Raw genomic sequence first — 20,555 nt, forward strand, 5'->3', positions numbered from 1 at the left:
AACCCCAGCTGGTCGAGGCGGATGGCCACCCTTCCTGGTTCTGGTTCTGTTAGAGGTTTCTTCCTGGTTCTGCCAGAGGTTTCTTCCTGGGTCTGGTTCTGCCAGAGGTTTCTTCCTGGTTCTGCCAGAGGTTTCTTCCTGAGTCTGGTTCTGCCAGAGGTTTCTTCCTGGTTCTGGTTCTGCCAGAGGTTTCTTCCTGGTTCTGCCAGAGGTTTCTTCCTGGGTCTGGTTCTGCCAGAGGTTTCTTCCTGGTTCTGCCAGAGGTTTCTTCCTGAGTCTGGTTCTGCCAGAGGTTTCTTCCTGGTTCTGGTTCTGCCAGAGGTTTCTTCCTGGTTCTGGTTCTGCCAGAGGTTTCTTCCTGGTTCTGCCAGAGGTTTCTTCCTGGTTCTGGTTCTGCCAGAGGTTTCTTCCTGTTAAAGGGAGTCGTTCCTTTCCACAGTCCCTCAGGCTCAGGACGGGAGATTGGACTGAAGACAAGTTTCGGTCCAATCTGTTGGTTTCCTTAGCTAGGATATTATTTTTTGAATTGGCTCTATATGAATGAATTGGATTATTTTGAAAATAATTAATTGGATTTCACTGGATTATGATTACAATGAATTACAATTGGCTTGAATTGGACTATATTATTTAAGTGCTTTGAGATGACAATTGTTGTAATTTGGCGCTATATAAATAAAACTGAACTGAATTGAACTGAATTAGCATTAGCTCTCAGTCTGATTAGCAGACCGGCCCTCTTGCCCCTCTTCTGCTTCCTTGAACACTGCCTTCTCTTGGTTCTGAGTAAAGGCCCGGCTTTTACTCAGGGAAATCCCTCAGGGGTTACGGTCGTAAGTCTTCTCCAAGTCCACTAAACAGATGTAAACTTGGATGATCAAACTCCCATGATCCCCCTCAGTAACTCTGAGGGTGAAGTTGTCCACTGTCCCACAATCTGGTGAAAGGTCCTCCTGAAGGTCATAAAAGGAGCATAAAACATCTAATCCATTCATTTAATCCATGGTGCTCTTCTGTCTGGAAGCTTTTTAACTACCTCTGCAACTTCTGCCGGTGTGATGGTCGAGTTCTCAGAACCTGGCCTCTCAGTGGCGGAAATCTTGGTTGCATCAACACGCTTTGTGTGGAGGTGAGCCCCATGATATCTTGTTGGTACTGCTCCACCTCACACACCAGCTCAGGCTCTTTCCCTGCCAACAAGGTGACGTTCCACATCGCAAGAGCCAGATTGCAAGGAAGACTAGGCCCCAGCTTTTACTTATTGCCCAGCTTGCATTGCAACCGACCTCAGAATTCCTCCCCGTAAGTGGGTGGTCCCACCTGAAAGTGTGTGAGTGAGTCCAGCGGAGCCCCAAGAGTCAAGGCTCGGTCACCAGGTGCTCCTTACGTTTACTTGTACTCGCTGTAAGTTCAAAATCTGAACAAAAATATTTATTGAAACCATTAAGTAGTAATACATCAAATATACCATTAATTTTCTGTACCTAATTTATCAAATTCAAGGTCACAAGGAAATGAGGCAGGTGGGCGGGGCCTGTAGATTATTGATTAATTTTACCTTTTTAATTGGATCAGCTCAGTTATAGTCAGTTAAAAGCTGACAACTGGACCTTTGACACAGCTCAATAAGTTAAGAACACCAACACAGAATGTTAAATCTCATCTTATTAGACAATATTGAGATTACGGGTCAGATCCCAGGTACCAACATGGAGACAGAAACATCAGCAGGTCTCAGCGAATGTAATGAGTCTGAAGCTTTGCTTGAAGATTTCTACTCATAAATTTACAAATGTTTAAGTCATTTACAGTTTTTATTCTTGCTGTAGATCTTCAGATCTGTGTTTATTTCACTGAAAATGAATTACATCATCAACACACTGATAGGTGTAAATATAAAAATGTTTTTTTTATGGATTCTTCCTCAGACACGAGGCACAGAACAGACAAAAACACCCAAAAACTGAAGACTCGTTAAAAAAGAAGAAAAACACTTTCTGAACCCAGTAAAACTAGATATTCCATTTAAATTAATTAGTATCTTTATATTGAGTTATAGTCATTTATATTAATTTGTCTTCTTGTTATTTAGTTTGATTCAGCCTCTTTTACCATTTAAAACAAGATACAGTTTAAATTTTCATCAGTACAAAGTTTGAGACAGCAGAGAAAACTACAGCCCGTCGTAAACCGTCAATAACCCGCTAACAAGCTAACCCCGTGAGTCACAAGAACAACAATCACATGATGATGAACCTCGCTGCCTCGCTCATCACATAACATCTGAGCAGGTGTGCTTGTGTGTTGCACAAATCGGGTTCAGGTCCAAACGACACTTTACATAAAAGCTAACTTGCTGCAGACAGGAAGTGACCTTGTTACTTTTTGTTGGGTTTCAGAAAACGCTGCGACTTCTGTCTCGCCATGCGATGCTGCTGCTGCGCCACCTGAGCGTCATGGATGGCGGCCCGCAGTTTCTGTGGGAGACAACACCAACCAGGTGAGGGAGGATCCAAATAACCACACACTGCTCTCCACCTGCTATCTGACCTGATGTTACCTGGGCTGACCTGACAGCTGCCATGCAGTCAAACCATCAACGACCCTAACCCTATCCTACCCACAGCAACCAAAGATGCAGGAGCTCTCTGACTCTCCGTCACACTCTTCATCACACATTTCACCACACTACTCATCACTTTTATTAGAACAAAGTTAAAAACTGAGCTAAATTCACAGTGAATGACTCTGCAACAAGTAAAGATCTCCCCAACACACACACAAACAAACAGTACCTGGGCAGTGTTTGGGTCTCTGAGTTGGACGTTCCTAACTGATTCCTGACCGTCTCTGGTTGGAAGTTGGAACTTATGCTGCTCCTGAAACACAGAGGCAAAAAACAGACGTGAAACTTCTGACAGGATGTGATGTCACAGGAACTTAGAGGAGTCATTTGGTCTACTCCATTTTCGTTATGGGAGCTTTTAATTGGTGTGTTCAAAGGGGAAGACTTAACCACAGCAGACAAGGTTACAAGAGCAGCTTTCTAGCTGTGGATACTTGAAGCCAGAATAGCTGGAAATAAAGCACATTTCTGCAGTTCTTTTGGCTTCTTTCATGGTCAGCGTGTATTAGGAAATGTGCTTCTGAGTTAAGTTTGTATTTACAGAGGTTTGGATGAAAGCCTCTATGAATGAAAATGGATAAGAACATCCATTTTCATCAAAATGTTGAGAGATTTGACGAACTGATTACTTGTTTGTTATCAAACCTAAAAGTTTTGTTTTCTTCTTTGAAAATAAGAAAGACTGAACAAAAAATAATGGGTATCTTTCTGTTTTTCAAAGGACTTGAATAACTTTGTATATTCTTGAATAAGACTCATGAGTGAACTACTAAGTTTGGGAAGAATCAGTGGGGTGACAACTGTAGCGAACTCAAGTGTGGATTTAATATGAAACTTAATGTTTGGAAGGCCCCAGCATAGATGGGGGATTTCCACACCCGGAAGAGACAACCATCACCTTATTTACCACAACCTTTGTCCTTTGGAGATGATTTGGGAGACTCTCTCCCACCAGACCTGTCCCATATCTTATGGGTAAAGCATTAAGGCCCTAATGCTAACTAGCCTGAATACACAAAGAATCTCTTTGATACAGATCAGGGGAGAGCAACCAGACCAACTGTTGCTTCCTTCTTATCTAGACAATGTAACATCTGCTTTGATCCAGCAAGACCTCTCAGACTACTTTCTTCAGATTCACTTTGATGAACTTTAAAACTGTGTTAAAAGTGTCTTATATCTTTGTACATTTTCTTTAAAGTTTTCAGTTAAATCACAAGCTGCTTTTCACGATCATACTTGGTACAATAACGAAGAAATTATTATTTACAAAATAACTTTTCTATGGACCCACATTGCCCCCTAGTGGTCTGTATTATTAAATAGTTAAATCCTAATTAGTTCAGTAACTATACATTCAAATATTAAGTAATGCAACCGTTAACCAATGTTTCCTGTTGTTTCTTTTTTGTATTCTATGGTTAACGCAGGAAGATAACATTGTGTGGTTCTTTATTCATAAGTCGTAACTTTACAGATATCCATCTGAATTTCAGAGGTATTCAAGCTATGTATTTTATGTTATTTGATGTCTTTTTAGCTTTGTACATTTATTTCATGTCTTCACCTTCATATCTTAACTTGGTGTGGGGGTTTTCAGAATCCTCTGAGCAAATGTATGTTAAGACAAAAGAATGGAGAAATTGAGTTTTCTTTGTTTTCTCAAACTCTTAACGCTAGAATTAAAACTTCTACTTTACGCGCCCAGGCAAACGCCATAAAGGTTTCAGGCATATCATTGGCTGAAGGGGGCGCGTAAGCCTGCCCCCCTCCGCGAACCAAACTCGACCCACGAGAAGAAAGTTAGAAGATTAGTTAGAAGTTAGAAGAAAAAGGAATGTCGGATGGACAGATAGAAAGATGAAAGGATAGAGGGATGAGGAAAATGGAAAAGAACAGCAAAGAGAACAGAAGTAACACAAATGTTTTTTTATTTTGGTTCGTCCCTCATTATCTCATCTCCATGTCTGTTCTTCGTCGCTCCGCTGCTGCAGACGTTATCACATCGTTAGTTTTTTTTCTACAAATAAAGCCAGCAGCTTGTCAACTTTTTGTTAATATTTTTATAAATTGAAGTTCACCTCAGAGTTGGTTCTTCAACCAGGCCAGCAAACCAACTCCAACACTCAGGGGAACATTTGTTCATTTTTGATGGTGAAGTCTTGATATCAACCGTCCGTCTCCTTGGCAACGAGAGGCCATCGGTGGAGAAGAGAGATCTTCCCAGGCAACTTGAAAGTCCACTGAAAGCCATCCACAACCAAGAAAGGCCCAGAGACAGCGGAACCAAGAGAGACCCACTTGGACACCACTAAGTGGGCTAAGTGCCAACCACAGTAAGGTCTTCCCTCTTCTTCTCTTTTTCAGACGGCACGGTGGTGTCAAGAGAATTCACTGTTAAAATTATAAATTACTTCAAAGGTGTCAGCTTTTAACCGTAAATAATAACTAAAATTAAGACAATTTTAGCAATTCTGGTACATTTCTCCATTTGCTTGCCCCTTTTCGAATCACTAAGTGTTCCTGTATACCCAAACATAGTCAACGCATTTCTCCTGTTTGTCCTTCAAGGTTCATGTTTTGGTTTCATTTAGCAATAAATAGTTCATATATATATATCTAACAAATCATTGTTGAATGTTTCTTTACGTCATTTTGGTCAACTCAAGCGAGAAGTAGCACTTTGACGGATTCATTTTAAGAAAACAGAATCGGGAGATTCTGTCTTTTTCCTTCTTTTGAAGGTGGCGCCCACATGTATATGAGGTAGTTAAGGTTCATCTAAATAGTGAGAACACTATTTGTAAACCGTTTATATTCTTCTGGTTCTGCCGTGTCAGGGTATGCTACACAACATATTTTGCCCTGACAATAACAGAACTGGAGGCTATTTCCTTTACAGATTTCCTGGGAAGCTTATAACATTCAAATCCTGTAAAAGTGGTGTTTGGATTGCTGCAGTTGTAGATGTGGAAGACTTACTTATAGATTTTAGTAAATGTGTGTGGGCATAATAATATTTATCAGAATTAAACTTTATTCAGATCACTTCCAGAAATTACTAGAGAGAACCGAACAGTTTATAACAATTCATTCACTATAACTCTGTGTACAGAGAAAATATGGAAAATGTAATGTATTTACTCTGTAAAACCTCTGATTGAACAATTTACAAAAGACAGAATTTAGTTAGAATTCTTTCAATAAAATTTAGTAAAATTAGATGCCAGAAACAAAAAGAAAAAAAAGAAAATGAATTCAAAACGCAAATACTTATCTGAAGAAAGCATAACAAATTCTGGTTATATTAGGTATCGAGCAAAAGGGAATGAACAAGGAGGGGAAAAGGTCATATTTCTTTGGTCTTGAACAAGAAAAATTAATTCAATAAGCTCCCCGATAATTATTAACTGCAACTGCTTTGAGCCTAAACTAATCTGAACATATTTTCAAATTCTACTCTGAATTGCCCTGTCATTCCTTGAAAATACTAAGCTGTTTATTCCGCAAATTACCTTGGATTTGAAAGTGTTATTCTGAGGTCTGTATGGTTTAGGGTAAAAGAGGTGGAAGTGGTGGTAAAACAAATGCCAGAGGGGAAGTCCCCCGGCCGGGACCCCAGACCCTCAGGGGTCGGTATTTAATGCTCTGATGGAATGTGTTAAAAGATGAAGATTTAACACCAACCATGAAGCGAGGAATTCTTACCGAAAGATATATTCATAATCTTTGGTTAAAACCCATTGAATGTGGATTATATATTACTGACACAACTGATTGCTAATCGGCTAAAAGAAGGAATTGGACAAATTATAAGTGACATGCAGTCTGATACATTCATAACAACATTAGATTGGTTCTTGAGTCTTTCAGTTCCAACTTTTGGTTGAAGATAATAGATTCTTTTTTTAAATTTTTCTTTATAAAGCCTTTGACACAGCAAAACACCCTTTGTTGTTGTCTCGTTCATTTCCATGACGCCAGGGCCCAGTACATCCGTCTTCAACATTGGTTTTCTTGTCCGAGTTTTCCCTCTTCTAAGCAACTTTCCCGACTCCCATATTCTATTTATTCAAATTTCTGAACTTCTGGCCATTTATATTAAAGATAGGCCTGACATAGAGGCGTTGAAAGTCTTTGATAATCCTATTTCTATAATTCAGTTGGCAGATGATCCTATAATCTTTCTAAAAAGCTTGGATCAAACACCTCTTATAATTAGTAATATTGAGAATTGTCTAAAGCATCTGGCCTTTACTTAAATCTTAAATAGATTTGTATGGTATTCCTGTTCAAATCAAGTGAAATATTGAGGTGTAGTTATTTATCTCTCACTCTATGAAATTAATAAAAAAAAGGTTAAATCTCTGCTTAACTCTTGGTTGCAATGAGATTTATACATTTTTGGCCAAATTTAGCTACACCAAAATAGAAGCTGAATGTGATGATAGAAGGTGATGCAGTTAAATCAATAAGGGGACTTAAATGTTATCAATTATGGAATCAGATAATGGCATGTTAAAATTTCTGTTAAATAAGGATAGTTTATGTTTTTACCGCGAACATCTTCAGGAAGTGTGGTGGGATAGATTTTCTTTTAAGTTGTGATTTTTGTGCAAGTAAACTACCTGTTAAGTTATCCAAGTTCCATTAAAAGGTTGTATTATATTGGGAAGAGGAAGATATCTGGTCGATCTTACATTGAGGAACGATTGGGGGGATTTGCTGGAATTTGAAATTCACAAGGAAACAATTTTCTGTGATCATAAAGGCAATCCCTGAAGGCTCTATAAATGTGGTGAAGGGAGCATCATATTACGAGATGCTAATCTCTGTTCTGCCTTTGATTTATTTGAATGGTTTTCATTTTAAAGACAAGAAATTCTCCAACAGGTTTATAAGGAATGCTCCCTCTTCAGAACTGAGGAAATAGCTAATGAAAGATATTTCGATCAATATGACTATAAAAATAAGAACTAGGTACCTTTGTCTCCCATTTTTACCATAAACTAAAGAAATAAATTTCAAATTTATTAGCAATATTCATCCATGTAACGAGTCTTTGAGACAAAGTTCAAACAAACAGGAATAAAAGTAATTTTTATTTAACGTCTGAACCATGTAGCGACACAGTTCATCCATAAATGTGTGTTTTAAACACTAAATCACTGTTTGTCATTTTTATTAACGAGTTAAAAAGGTCGGGAGTGGAACCACCAACCTTGCAGTAAATCTTCAGCTCTGATCCCTTCACAGCTGGAGGACGATAGAAGTTCTCAAACAGACACTCCCACTCTTTGTTGAAGTGGCCCACAAAGTCCATCTCCTTCACACAGAAAACCCTCCTACAAAGCAACAAGAACAAAGAAGGTGAAGAGCGACAGGCTGCGTGTTTCAGAGCAGGTTGGGCTCAGCACATCGACCTCTGACCTGTTGGTGACGATGATGTTGGTCTTCCTGTGTCCAGGGAACTGACAGTGATCCCTGAATACTTCACCTTCCAGCTGTTTGATCTCTGAGCGCTGCACACACACACAGAGACACACACACACACACACACACAGAGACACACACACACACACAGAGACACACACACACACACAGAGACACACACACACACACAGAGACACACACACACACACAGAGACACACAGAGACACACACACACACACGCACACAGAGACACACACACACACACAGAGACACACACACACACACAGAGACACACACACAGAGACACACACACACACAGAGACACACAGAGACACACACACACAGAGACACACACACACACACACACACACACACACAGAGACACACACACACACACACACAGAGACACACACACACACACACACAGAGACACACACACACACACACACACCCTAACCCCCTAACCCTAACCCTAACCCACAATCCAAAAACATAACCCTCTCTCTCTCTCTCTCTCTCTCTCTTTCCCACCCCCCCCCTTCCACATACACAAACCAAAGGCCTCGAGCCTACTGCATACAGTACACACTCAAACACTTGCACCACTCACCTCAAGGGAAATTCAATTTCCTATCGCACCCGCAGCACACCACAATCCAAAAACATAACCCATCCTCTCTCCCTCTCTCTACCCCCCCCCCCCCCCCCCCCCCATCCTAGCAGCACATAACACACACCATAAGGACCCTGAGTCTATCGCACCCACATTGCTACACAACTCAAATTGCACGGAGTTTCCCAGGGTCTCCTGAGTTACTCCAAGACCATGGCACTACACGCAGCAGCTCCCAGCGAGATCACGAGTTGAGCGTGCACCCCCTTGGTTTCTACACCAAACTCCATGGTAACCAGCTGGTTGCGTAGGAGGGAGACCACTGAGTAAAAACTCTTGAGCCTAACCTTTGCCTGATCCTCGGTCGAACTGGGCCTGCTCAGGTATTTTGGCTTAAACCAGAATACTGCAAATGCACACTTATGAAATGCATCCAACGATACCTACACACAAACTCAAAAACTCTCTCTCCATCTCCCCTCACTCTCTCTCCATCTCCCCTCACTCTCTCTCCATCTCCCCTCACTCTCTCTCCATCTGCCCTCACTCTCTCTCCATCTGCCCTCTCTTCTCCAGCTCCTCTCCATCTCCCCCCTCTCTCCATCTCCCCAAAAAGAGACTGGGACACAAGAAAAAGATACAACCAACAAGTGAACTTGACTAGGAACAGAAGATCTCAAACCCCAAAAGCAAAGGAATACTAGTCCTCAGGAATGATCAACAGTCACACCCACCATAAAGAGGGAAGGACCAGCAGACACCCAACAAAAGGAAAACTCAGAAACTAATAGGAAATACAGGGAAACAATAACACCCAAACAAACGGAACAGACCGGACAAACTCAAACGGACCAATCAGCAACATGACCACACCCACCCGAACAACCGCAAGGGATTGTGGGTAACATGAAAAAAAAAAAAAAAAAAAACGGCACCGTCCAACAAACCAACAGTGAGAAACAGCACCACCCCCCGAAAAAAACGGAACACCGCAAGGGATTGTGGGTAACATGCAAAAAAAACCGCACCATCCAGCAAACCAACAGTGAGAAACAGCACCACCCCCCGAAACAAACGGAACACCCACATCATCCTGGACTCACCTCCTGAATGACCAGACGCTTGGAACAGCACACCGCCTCCAATCAAGACCAGAACCCCTGAAAGACGGAACCAACTCTGCAAGACGACACAAGAATGCCAGAAGCAACCAACCACCAGGAAACCCCGGATCTGCAGGCTTCGCAAAGCAAAAAAGGCACTTTTCAGAGCTACCCCCCTTGGGGTTTGGGACAGCCAAGGAGGAGCACACCTGCAAGACCAACCAACTCGGACAAGCTCCAGAAACATCAGGACGCTACTCAATAAAGATTGTACTATATGCTCTCTAAAAAATAGATGCTGACAAAACCAACTAACCCTCACTGTATAAAACTCTTGCAGCCTCGGATAACCCCGGACTCCCAACACACGGCGGACTAACCCCCAGGAAAGGGCTACTGGACATACTGGGGTAACCTTACGGTGACAACAAACAGTATTGTTCATTCCAGTAACCCTGGTAAGTAAGCAGCCGCCCATGTTCCGACTATAGGACAGCACTGTGGGGCCGGTGACTCAGGGCATCAGAGTCTTAAATGTTGCCCAGTCTTCTATGAGGACTAGCCTCAAAGCACAACAGAACACTTTGCACCACACACGTGGTTACTCCAGTAACCAGAGGCCAAATCAAACTTCCAATTGGATTACTTCAAATTGCCACCTTCACAGGTTTACATCCGTTGACTTACTTAGAAGTCAATCCGTGGATGCAACGGGACCTAGACACCAGACCTCAAACCGGCTTGTAATAAGCCTCGATCAGGGTCAAAGTGGACAAAGACAACCCCTTATCCTTTGATAACGGCCATTTTGCAACAAGGCCGCCATTTTGGATCCCATAGACGCACCAGTTCGGACACAAACTTTAACGAGGGCAACCCCTTGTTCACCATAAAACAAAAACCCAATAAAATAAAAACCGAAACCAGGGCAAGCTTAAAGATAAAAACTTTTTTTATCACCTAATCACCAAAAAATTGGACACTGGACTAAACCCTGGAATTGATCAACCAGGGGGCCCCCACAAGGGAGAACGTATGGTGATAAACAGCTGAAACGTTCGCTGATCTTGTGGTACACCACTGATGAATTAGTCCTGAAATTGTACAAAAAGAAAATAGCCTAGCTTCCTGATAGTGTGGAAATACAACAGGCATCCCCACACTAACAGCGTTAAAAACACTCAAACCATAGGAAACAAAATAGAAAGCAAAACCAGACAGGGCCAGATCGAATTCCAAAGATAGTTAGAACAAAGAAACAACAATTGAGCCAAACGACGTAGCTATATGGGTTACAACACGGATCCGGAACTGAAACCAGAACACCACCAACAGAAGTCGGAATCAGTCTCAACACCTATGAGCACAATGGAAACAAAATGCAGAACTGGGACCTGCACCCAACCAAACCACACATAATTTGTGGAGACTCAAATCTGAAGAGGTTACCAACAATCCAGAACAGTGAAATCCGGATTGACAGCTACCCTGGCGGAAATCTGACCAGCAAATATTATTTGTATTATTTTTTTCTAATTTATAGTTTACCACCTACCCACCATCTTTATACCCTCCCCTCCCATTTACCTGTACCTTAAAGGTCACAGGACGCTAGCCCTAACCATAAGTCCTTCCCCGTGCCACGCCACGGGAAAACTAATTTTCATAAGCCTAACAATTTTGGCTAAAACTAACGGTCTCCGGCTATCTGACCACCTGATTCTTTTGTCTCAGGCCTTTCCCGGTCATTTATCCTTACCCTAAGGTCACAGGACGCTAGCCCTAACCATAAGTCCTTCCCCTGGCCACGCCACGGGAAAATTAATTTTCATAAGCCTAACAATTTTGGCTAAAACTAACGGTCTCCGGCTATCTGACCACCTGATTCCTTTGTCTCAGGCCTTTCCCGGTCATTTATCCTTACCCTAAGGTCACAGGACGCTAGCCCTAACCATAAGTCCTTCCCCTGGCCACGCCACGGGAAAATTAATTTTCATAAGCCTAACAATTTTGGCTAAAACTAACGGTCTCCGGCTATCTGACCACCTGATTCCTTTGTCTCAGGCCTTTCCCGGTCATTTATCCTTACCCTAAAGGTCACAGGACGCTAGCCCTAACCCTAAGTCCTCCCCATCCTCTCTCTTTCTCTCTCTCTCTTTCCCACCCCCCCACCCCACACATACACAAACCAAAGGCCTCGAGCCTACTGCATACAGTACACACTCAAACACTTGCACCACTCACCTCAAGGGAAATTCAATTTCCTATCGCACCCGCAGCACACCACAATCCAAAAACATAACCCTCTCTCTCTCTCTCTCTCTCTCTCTTTCCCACCCCCCCCCTTCCACATACACAAACCAAAGGCCTCGAGCCTACTGCATACAGTACACACTCAAACACTTGCACCACTCACCTCAAGGGAAATTCAATTTCCTATCGCACCCGCAGCACACCACAATCCAAAAACATAACCCATCCTCTCTCCCTCTCTCTACCCCCCCCCCCCCCCCCCCCCCATCCTAGCAGCACATAACACACACCATAAGGACCCTGAGTCTATCGCACCCACATTGCTACACAACTCAAATTGCACGGAGTTTCCCAGGGTCTCCTGAGTTACTCCAAGACCATGGCACTACACGCAGCAGCTCCCAGCGAGATCACGAGTTGAGCGTGCACCCCCTTGGTTTCTACACCAAACTCCATGGTAACCAGCTGGTTGCGTAGGAGGGAGACCACTGAGTAAAAACTCTTGAGCCTAACCTTTGCCTGATCCTCGGTCGAACTGGGCCTGCTCAGGTATTTTGGCTTAAACCAGAATACTGCAAATGCACACTTATGAAATGCATCCAACGATACCTACACACAAACTCAAAAACTCTCTCTCCATCTCCCCTCACTCTCTCTCCATCTCCCCTCACTCTCTCTCCATCTCCCCTCACTCTCTCTCCATCTGCCCTCACTCTCTCTCCATCTGCCCTCTCTTCTCCAGCTCCTCTCCATCTCCCCCCTCTCTCCATCTCCCCAAAAAGAGACTGGGACACAAGAAAAAGATACAACCAACAAGTGAACTTGACTAGGAACAGAAGATCTCAAACCCCAAAAGCAAAGGAATACTAGTCCTCAGGAATGATCAACAGTCACACCCACCATAAAGAGGGAAGGACCAGCAGACACCCAACAAAAGGAAAACTCAGAAACTAATAGGAAATACAGGGAAACAATAACACCCAAACAAACGGAACAGACCGGACAAACTCAAACGGACCAATCAGCAACATGACCACACCCACCCGAACAACCGCAAGGGATTGTGGGTAACATGAAAAAAAAAAAAAAAAAAAACGGCACCGTCCAACAAACCAACAGTGAGAAACAGCACCACCCCCCGAAAAAAACGGAACACCGCAAGGGATTGTGGGTAACATGCAAAAAAACCGCACCATCCAGCAAACCAACAGTGAGAAACAGCACCACCCCCCGAAACAAACGGAACACCCACATCATCCTGGACTCACCTCCTGAATGACCAGACGCTTGGAACAGCACACCGCCTCCAATCAAGACCAGAACCCCTGAAAGACGGAACCAACTCTGCAAGACGACACAAGAACGCCAGAAGCAACCAACCACCAGGAAACCCCGGATCTGCAGGCTTCGCAAAGCAAAAAAGGCACTTTTCAGAGCTACCCCCCTTGGGGTTTGGGACAGCCAAGGAGGAGCACACCTGCAAGACCAACCAACTCGGACAAGCTCCAGTAACATCAGGACGCTACTCAATAAAGATTGTACTATATGCTCTCTAAAAAAATAGATGCTGACAAAACCAACTAACCCTCACTGTATAAAACTCTTGCAGCCCCGGATAACCCCGGACTCCTAACACACGGCGGACTAACCCCCAGGAAAGGGCTACTGGACATACTGGGGTAACCTTACGGTGACAACAAACAGTATTGTTCATTCCAGTAACCCTGGTAAGTAAGCAGCCGCCCATGTTCCGACTATAGGACAGCACTGTGGGGCCGGTGACTCAGGGCATCAGAGTCTTAAATGTTGCCCAGTCTTCTATGAGGACTAGCCTCAAAGCACAACAGAACACTTTGCACCACACACGTGGTTACTCCAGTAACCAGAGGCCAAATCAAACTTCCAATTGGATTACTTCAAATTGCCACCTTCACAGGTTTACATCCGTTGACTTACTTAGAAGTCAATCCGTGGATGCAACGGGACCTAGACACCAGACCTCAAACCGGCTTGTAATAAGCCTCGATCAGGGTCAAAGTGGACAAAGACAACCCCTTATCCTTTGATAACGGCCATTTTGCAACAAGGCCGCCATTTTGGATCCCATAGACGCACCAGTTCGGACACAAACTTTAACGAGGGCAACCCCTTGTTCACCATAAAACAAAAACCCAATAAAATAAAAACCGAAACCAGGGCAAGCTTAAAGATAAAAACTTTTTTTATCACCTAATCACCAAAAAATTGGACACTGGACTAAACCCTGGAATTGATCAACCAGGGGGCCCCCACAAGGGAGAACGTATGGTGATAAACAGCTGAAACGTTCGCTGATCTTGTGGTACACCACTGATGAATTAGTCCTGAAATTGTACAAAAAGAAAATAGCCTAGCTTCCTGATAGTGTGGAAATACAACAGGCATCCCCACACTAACAGCGTTAAAAACACTCAAACCATAGGAAACAAAATAGAAAGCAAAACCAGACAGGGCCAGATCGAATTCCAAAGATAGTTAGAACAAAGAAACAACAATTGAGCCAAACGACGTAGCTATATGGGTTACAACACGGATCCGGAACTGAAACCAGAACACCACCAACAGAAGTCGGAATCAGTCTCAACACCTATGAGCACAATGGAAACAAAATACAGAACTGGGACCTGCACCCAACCAAACCACACATAATTTGTGGAGACTCAAATCTGAAGAGGTTACCAACAATCCGGAACAGTGAAATCCGGATTGACAGCTACCCTGGCGGAAATCTGTCCAGCAAATATTATATTGATTATTTCTCATTATTTTTTTATATATTCTATTTTATAGTTTACCACCTACCCACCATTTTTATGCCCTCCCCTCCCATTTACCTTTACCTTAAAGGTCACAGGACGCTAGCCCTAACCATAAGTCCTTCCCCTGGCCACGCCACGGGAAAATTAAATTTCATAAGCCTAACAATTTTGGCTAAAACTAAAAGTCTCCGGCTATCTGACCACCTGATTCCTTTGTCTCAGGCCTTTCCCGGTCATTTATCCTTACCCTAAGGTCACAGGACGCTAGCCCTAACCATAAGTCCTTCCCCTGGCCACGCCACGGGAAAATTAATTTTCATAAGCCTAACAATTTTGGCTAAAACTAACGGTCTCCGGCTATCTGACCACCTGATTCCTTTGTCTCAGGCCTTTCCCGGTCATTTATCCTTACCCTAAGGTCACAGGACGCTAGCCCTAACCATAAGTCCTTCCCCGGGCCACGCCACGGGAAAATTAATTTTCATAAGCCTAACAATTTTGGCTAAAACTAACGGTATCCGGCTATCTGACCACCTGATTCCTTTGTCTCAGTCCTTTCCCGGTCATTTACCCTTACCCTAAGGTCACAGGACGCTAACCCTAACCATAAGTCCTTCCCCTGGCCACGCCACGGGAAAATTAATTTTCATAAGCCTAACAATTTTGGCTAAAACTAACGGTATCCGGCTATCTGACCACCTGATTCCTTTGTCTCAGTCCTTTCCCGGTCATTTACCCTTACCCTAAGGTCACAGGACGCTAACCCTAACCATAAGTCCTTCCCCTGGCCACGCCACGGGAAAATTAATTTTCATAAGCCTAACAATTTTGGCTAAAACTAACGGTCTCCGGCTATCTGACCACCTGATTCCTTTGTCTCAGGCCTTTCCCGGTCATTTATCCTTACCCTAAAGGTCACAGGACGCTAGCCCTAACCCTAAGTCCTCCCCATCCTCTCTCTTTCTCTCTCTCTCTTTCCCACCCCCCCACCCCACACATACACAAACCAAAGGCCTCGAGCCTACTGCATACAGTACACACTCAAACACTTGCACCACTCACCTCAAGGGAAATTCAATTTCCTATCGCACCCGCAGCACACCACAATCCAAAAACATAACCCTCTCTCTCTCTCTCTCTCTCTCTCTCTCTCTTTCCCACCCCCCCCCTTCCACATACACAAACCAAAGGCCCCGAGCCTACTGCATACAGTACACACTCAAACACTTGCACCACTCACCTCAAGGGAAATTCAATTTCCTATCGCACCCGCAGCACACCACAATCCAAAAACATAACCCTCTCTCTCTCTCTCTCTCTCTCTCTCTTTCCCACCCCCCCCACCCCCCCCCCTTCCACATACACAAACCAAAGGCCTCGAGCCTACTGCATACAGTACACACTCAGACACTTGCACCACTCACCTCAAGGGAAATTCAATTTCCTATCGCACCCGCAGCACACCACAATCCAAAAACATAACCCTCTCTCTCTCTCTCTCTCTCTCTCTCTCTCTCTCTCTCTCTTTCCCACCCCCCCCCTTCCACATACACAAACCAAAGGCCTCGAGCCTACTGCATACAGTAAACACTCAAACACTTGCACCACTCGCCTCAAGGGAAATTCAATTTCCTATCGCACCCGCAGCACACCACAATCCAAAAACATAACCCAACCTCTCTTTCTCTCTCTCCCCCCCCCCCCATCCTAGCAGCACATAACACACACCATAAGGACCCTGAGTCTATCGCACCCACATTGCTACACAACTCAAATTGCACGGAGTTTCCCAGGGTCTCCTGAGTTACTCCAAGACCATGGCACTACACGCAGCAGCTCCCAGCGAGATCACGAGTTGAGCGTGCACCCCCTTGGTTTCTACACCAAACTCCATGGTAACCAGCTGGTTGCGTAGGAGGGAGACCACTGAGTAAAAACTCTTGAGCCTAACCTTTGCCTGATCCTCGGTCGAACTGGGCCTGCTCAGGTATTTTGGCTTAAACCAGAATACTGCAAATGCACACTTATGAAATGCATCCAACGATACCTACACACAAACTACAAAACTCTCTCTCCATCTCCCCTCACTCTCTCTCCATCTCCCCTCACTCTCTCTCCATCTGCCCTCACTCTCTCTCCATCTGCCCTCACTCTCTCCCCATCTGCCCTCACTCTCTCTCCATCTGCCCTCTCTTCTCCAGCTCCTCTCCATCTCCCCCCTCTCATCTCCCCCCTCTCTCCATCTCCCCAAAAAGAGACTGGGACACAAGAAAAAGATACAACCAACAAGTGAACTTTACTAGGAACAGAAGATCTCGAACCCCAAAAGCAAAGGAATACTAGTCCTCAGGAATGATCAACAGTCACACCCACCATAAAGATGGAAGGACCAGCAGACACCCAAGAAAAGGAAAACTCAGAAACTAATAGGAAATACAGGGAAACAATAACACCCAAACAAACGGAACAGACCGGACAAACTCAAACGGACCAATCAGCAACATGACCACACCCACCCGAACAACCGCAAGGGATTGTGGGTAACATGCAAAAATACGGCACCGTCCAACAAACCAACAGTGAGAAACAGCACCACCCCCCGAAAAAAACGGAACACCGCAAGGGATTGTGGGTAACATGCAAAAAAACCGCACCGTCCAGCAAACCAACAGTGAGAAACAGCACCACCCCCCGAAACAAACGGAACACCAACATCATCCTGGACTCACCTCCTGAATGACCAGACGCTTGGAACAGCACACCGCCTCCAATCAAGACCAGAACCCCTGAAAGACGGAACCAACTCTGCAAGACGACACAAGAACGCCAGAAGCAACCAACCACCAGGAAACCCCGGATCTGCAGGCTTCGCAAAGCAAAAAAGGCACTTTTCAGAGCTACCCCCCTTGGGGTTTGGGACAGCCAAGGAGGAGCACACCTGCAAGACCAACCAACTCGGACAAGCTCCAGTAACATCAGGACGCTACTCAATAAAGATTGTACTATATGCTCTCTAAAAAAATAGATGCTGACAAAACCAACTAACCCTCACTGTATAAAACTCTTGCAGCCCCGGATAACCCCGGACTCCTAACACACGGCGGACTAACCCCCAGGAAAGGGCTACTGGACATACTGGGGTAACCTTACGGTGACAACAAACAGTATTGTTCATTCCAGTAACCCTGGTAAGTAAGCAGCCGCCCATGTTCCGACTATAGGACAGCACTGTGGGGCCGGTGACTCAGGGCATCAGAGTCTTAAATGTTGCCCAGTCTTCTATGAGGACTAGCCTCAAAGCACAACAGAACACTTTGCACCACACACGTGGTTACTCCAGTAACCAGAGGCCAAATCAAACTTCCAATTGGATTACTTCAAATTGCCACCTTCACAGGTTTACATCCGTTGACTTACTTAGAAGTCAATCCGTGGATGCAACGGGACCTAGACACCAGACCTCAAACCGGCTTGTAATAAGCCTCGATCAGGGTCAAAGTGGACAAAGACAACCCCTTATCCTTTGATAACGGCCATTTTGCAACAAGGCCGCCATTTTGGATCCCATAGACGCACCAGTTCGGACACAAACTTTAACGAAGGCAACCCCTTGTTCACCATAAAACAAAAACCCAATAAAATAAAAACCGAAACCAGGGCAAGCTAAAAGATAACTTTTTTTATCACCTAATCACCAAAAAATTGGACACTGGACTAAACCCTGGAATTGATCAACCAGGGGGCCCCCACAAGGGAGAACGTATGGTGATAAACAGCTGAAACGTTCGCTGATCTTGTGGTACACCACTGATGAATTAGTCCTGAAATTGTACAAAAAGAAAATAGCCTAGCTTCCTGATAGTGTGGAAATACAACAGGCATCCCCACACTAACAGCGTTAAAAACACTCAAACCACAGGAAACAAAATAGAAAGCAAAACCAGACAGGGCCAGATCGAATTCCAAAGATAGTTAGAACAAAGAAACAACAATGGAGCCAAACGACGTAGCTATATGGGTTACAACACGGATCCGGAACTGAAACCAGAACACCACCAACAGAAGTCGGAATCAGTCTCAACACCTATGAGCACAATGGAAACAAAATACAGAACTGGGACCTGCACCCAACCAAACCACACATAATTTGTGGAGACTCAAATCTGAAGAGGTTACCAACAATCCGGAACAGTGAAATCCGGATTGACAGCTACCCTGGCGGAAATCTGTCCAGCAAATATTATATTGATTATTTCTCATTATTTTTTTATATATTCTATTTTATAGTTTACCACCTACCCACCATTTTTATGCCCTCCCCTCCCATTTACCTTTACCTTAAAGGTCACAGGACGCTAGCCCTAACCATAAGTCCTTCCCCTGGCCACGCCACGGGAAAATTAAATTTCATAAGCCTAACAATTTTGGCTAAAACTAACGGTCTCCGGCTATCTGACCACCTGATTCCTTTGTCTCAGGCCTTTCCCGGTCATTTATCCTTACCCTAAGGTCACAGGACGCTAGCCCTAACCATAAGTCCTTCCCCTGGCCACGCCACGGGAAAATTAATTTTCATAAGCCTAACAATTTTGGCTAAAACTAACGGTCTCCGGCTATCTGACCACCTGATTCCTTTGTCTCAGGCCTTTCCCGGTCATTTATCCTTACCCTAAGGTCACAGGACGCTAGCCCTAACCATAAGTCCTTCCCCGGGCCACGCCACGGGAAAATTAATTTTCATAAGCCTAACAATTTTGGCTAAAACTAACGGTATCCGGCTATCTGACCACCTGATTCCTTTGTCTCAGTCCTTTCCCGGTCATTTACCCTTACCCTAAGGTCACAGGACGCTAACCCTAACCATAAGTCCTTCCCCTGGCCACGCCACGGGAAAATTAATTTTCATAAGCCTAACAATTTTGGCTAAAACTAACGGTATCCGGCTATCTGACCACCTGATTCCTTTGTCTCAGTCCTTTCCCGGTCATTTACCCTTACCCTAAGGTCACAGGACGCTAACCCTAACCATAAGTCCTTCCCCTGGCCACGCCACGGGAAAATTAATTTTCATAAGCCTAACAATTTTGGCTAAAACTAACGGTCTCCGGCTATCTGACCACCTGATTCCTTTGTCTCAGGCCTTTCCCGGTCATTTATCCTTACCCTAAAGGTCACAGGACGCTAGCCCTAACCCTAAGTCCTCCCCATCCTCTCTCTTTCTCTCTCTCTCTTTCCCACCCCCCCACCCCACACATACACAAACCAAAGGCCTCGAGCCTACTGCATACAGTACACACTCAAACACTTGCACCACTCACCTCAAGGGAAATTCAATTTCCTATCGCACCCGCAGCACACCACAATCCAAAAACATAACCCTCTCTCTCTCTCTCTCTCTCTCTCTCTCTCTTTCCCACCCCCCCCCTTCCACATACACAAACCAAAGGCCCCGAGCCTACTGCATACAGTACACACTCAAACACTTGCACCACTCACCTCAAGGGAAATTCAATTTCCTATCGCACCCGCAGCACACCACAATCCAAAAACATAACCCTCTCTCTCTCTCTCTCTCTCTCTCTCTTTCCCACCCCCCCCACCCCCCCCCCTTCCACATACACAAACCAAAGGCCTCGAGCCTACTGCATACAGTAAACACTCAAACACTTGCACCACTCGCCTCAAGGGAAATTCAATTTCCTATCGCACCCGCAGCACACCACAATCCA

The 20,555-nt window shown here is 44.4% G+C and overlaps 1 protein-coding gene across 2 annotated transcripts in view; it reads right to left on the bottom strand.

The window, feature by feature from the left end:
- Positions 1-1,647: 1,647 nt before the first annotated feature.
- Positions 1,648-20,555, bottom strand: part of vps13c (vacuolar protein sorting 13 homolog C) — a 112,583-nt gene continuing 93,675 nt past the window's right edge. For both annotated transcript variants that reach the window (XM_072379777.1, XM_072379776.1), the window contains 4 exons: positions 8,057-8,148; positions 7,848-7,971; positions 2,796-2,879; positions 1,648-2,477 (listed from right to left, as the gene is read on the bottom strand). In XM_072379777.1, the coding sequence (XP_072235878.1) occupies positions 2,379-2,477; positions 2,796-2,879; positions 7,848-7,971; positions 8,057-8,148 (399 nt within the window). In that variant the 3' untranslated portion in view covers positions 1,648-2,378. The remainder of the gene's footprint in view (positions 2,478-2,795; positions 2,880-7,847; positions 7,972-8,056; positions 8,149-20,555) is intronic.

Source organism: Leuresthes tenuis, unplaced genomic scaffold (genome assembly GCF_036924035.1).
Source record: "Leuresthes tenuis unplaced genomic scaffold, fLeuTen1.0.hap1 SCAF_2, whole genome shotgun sequence".
Lineage (NCBI taxonomy): Eukaryota > Metazoa > Chordata > Actinopteri > Atheriniformes > Atherinopsidae > Leuresthes > Leuresthes tenuis.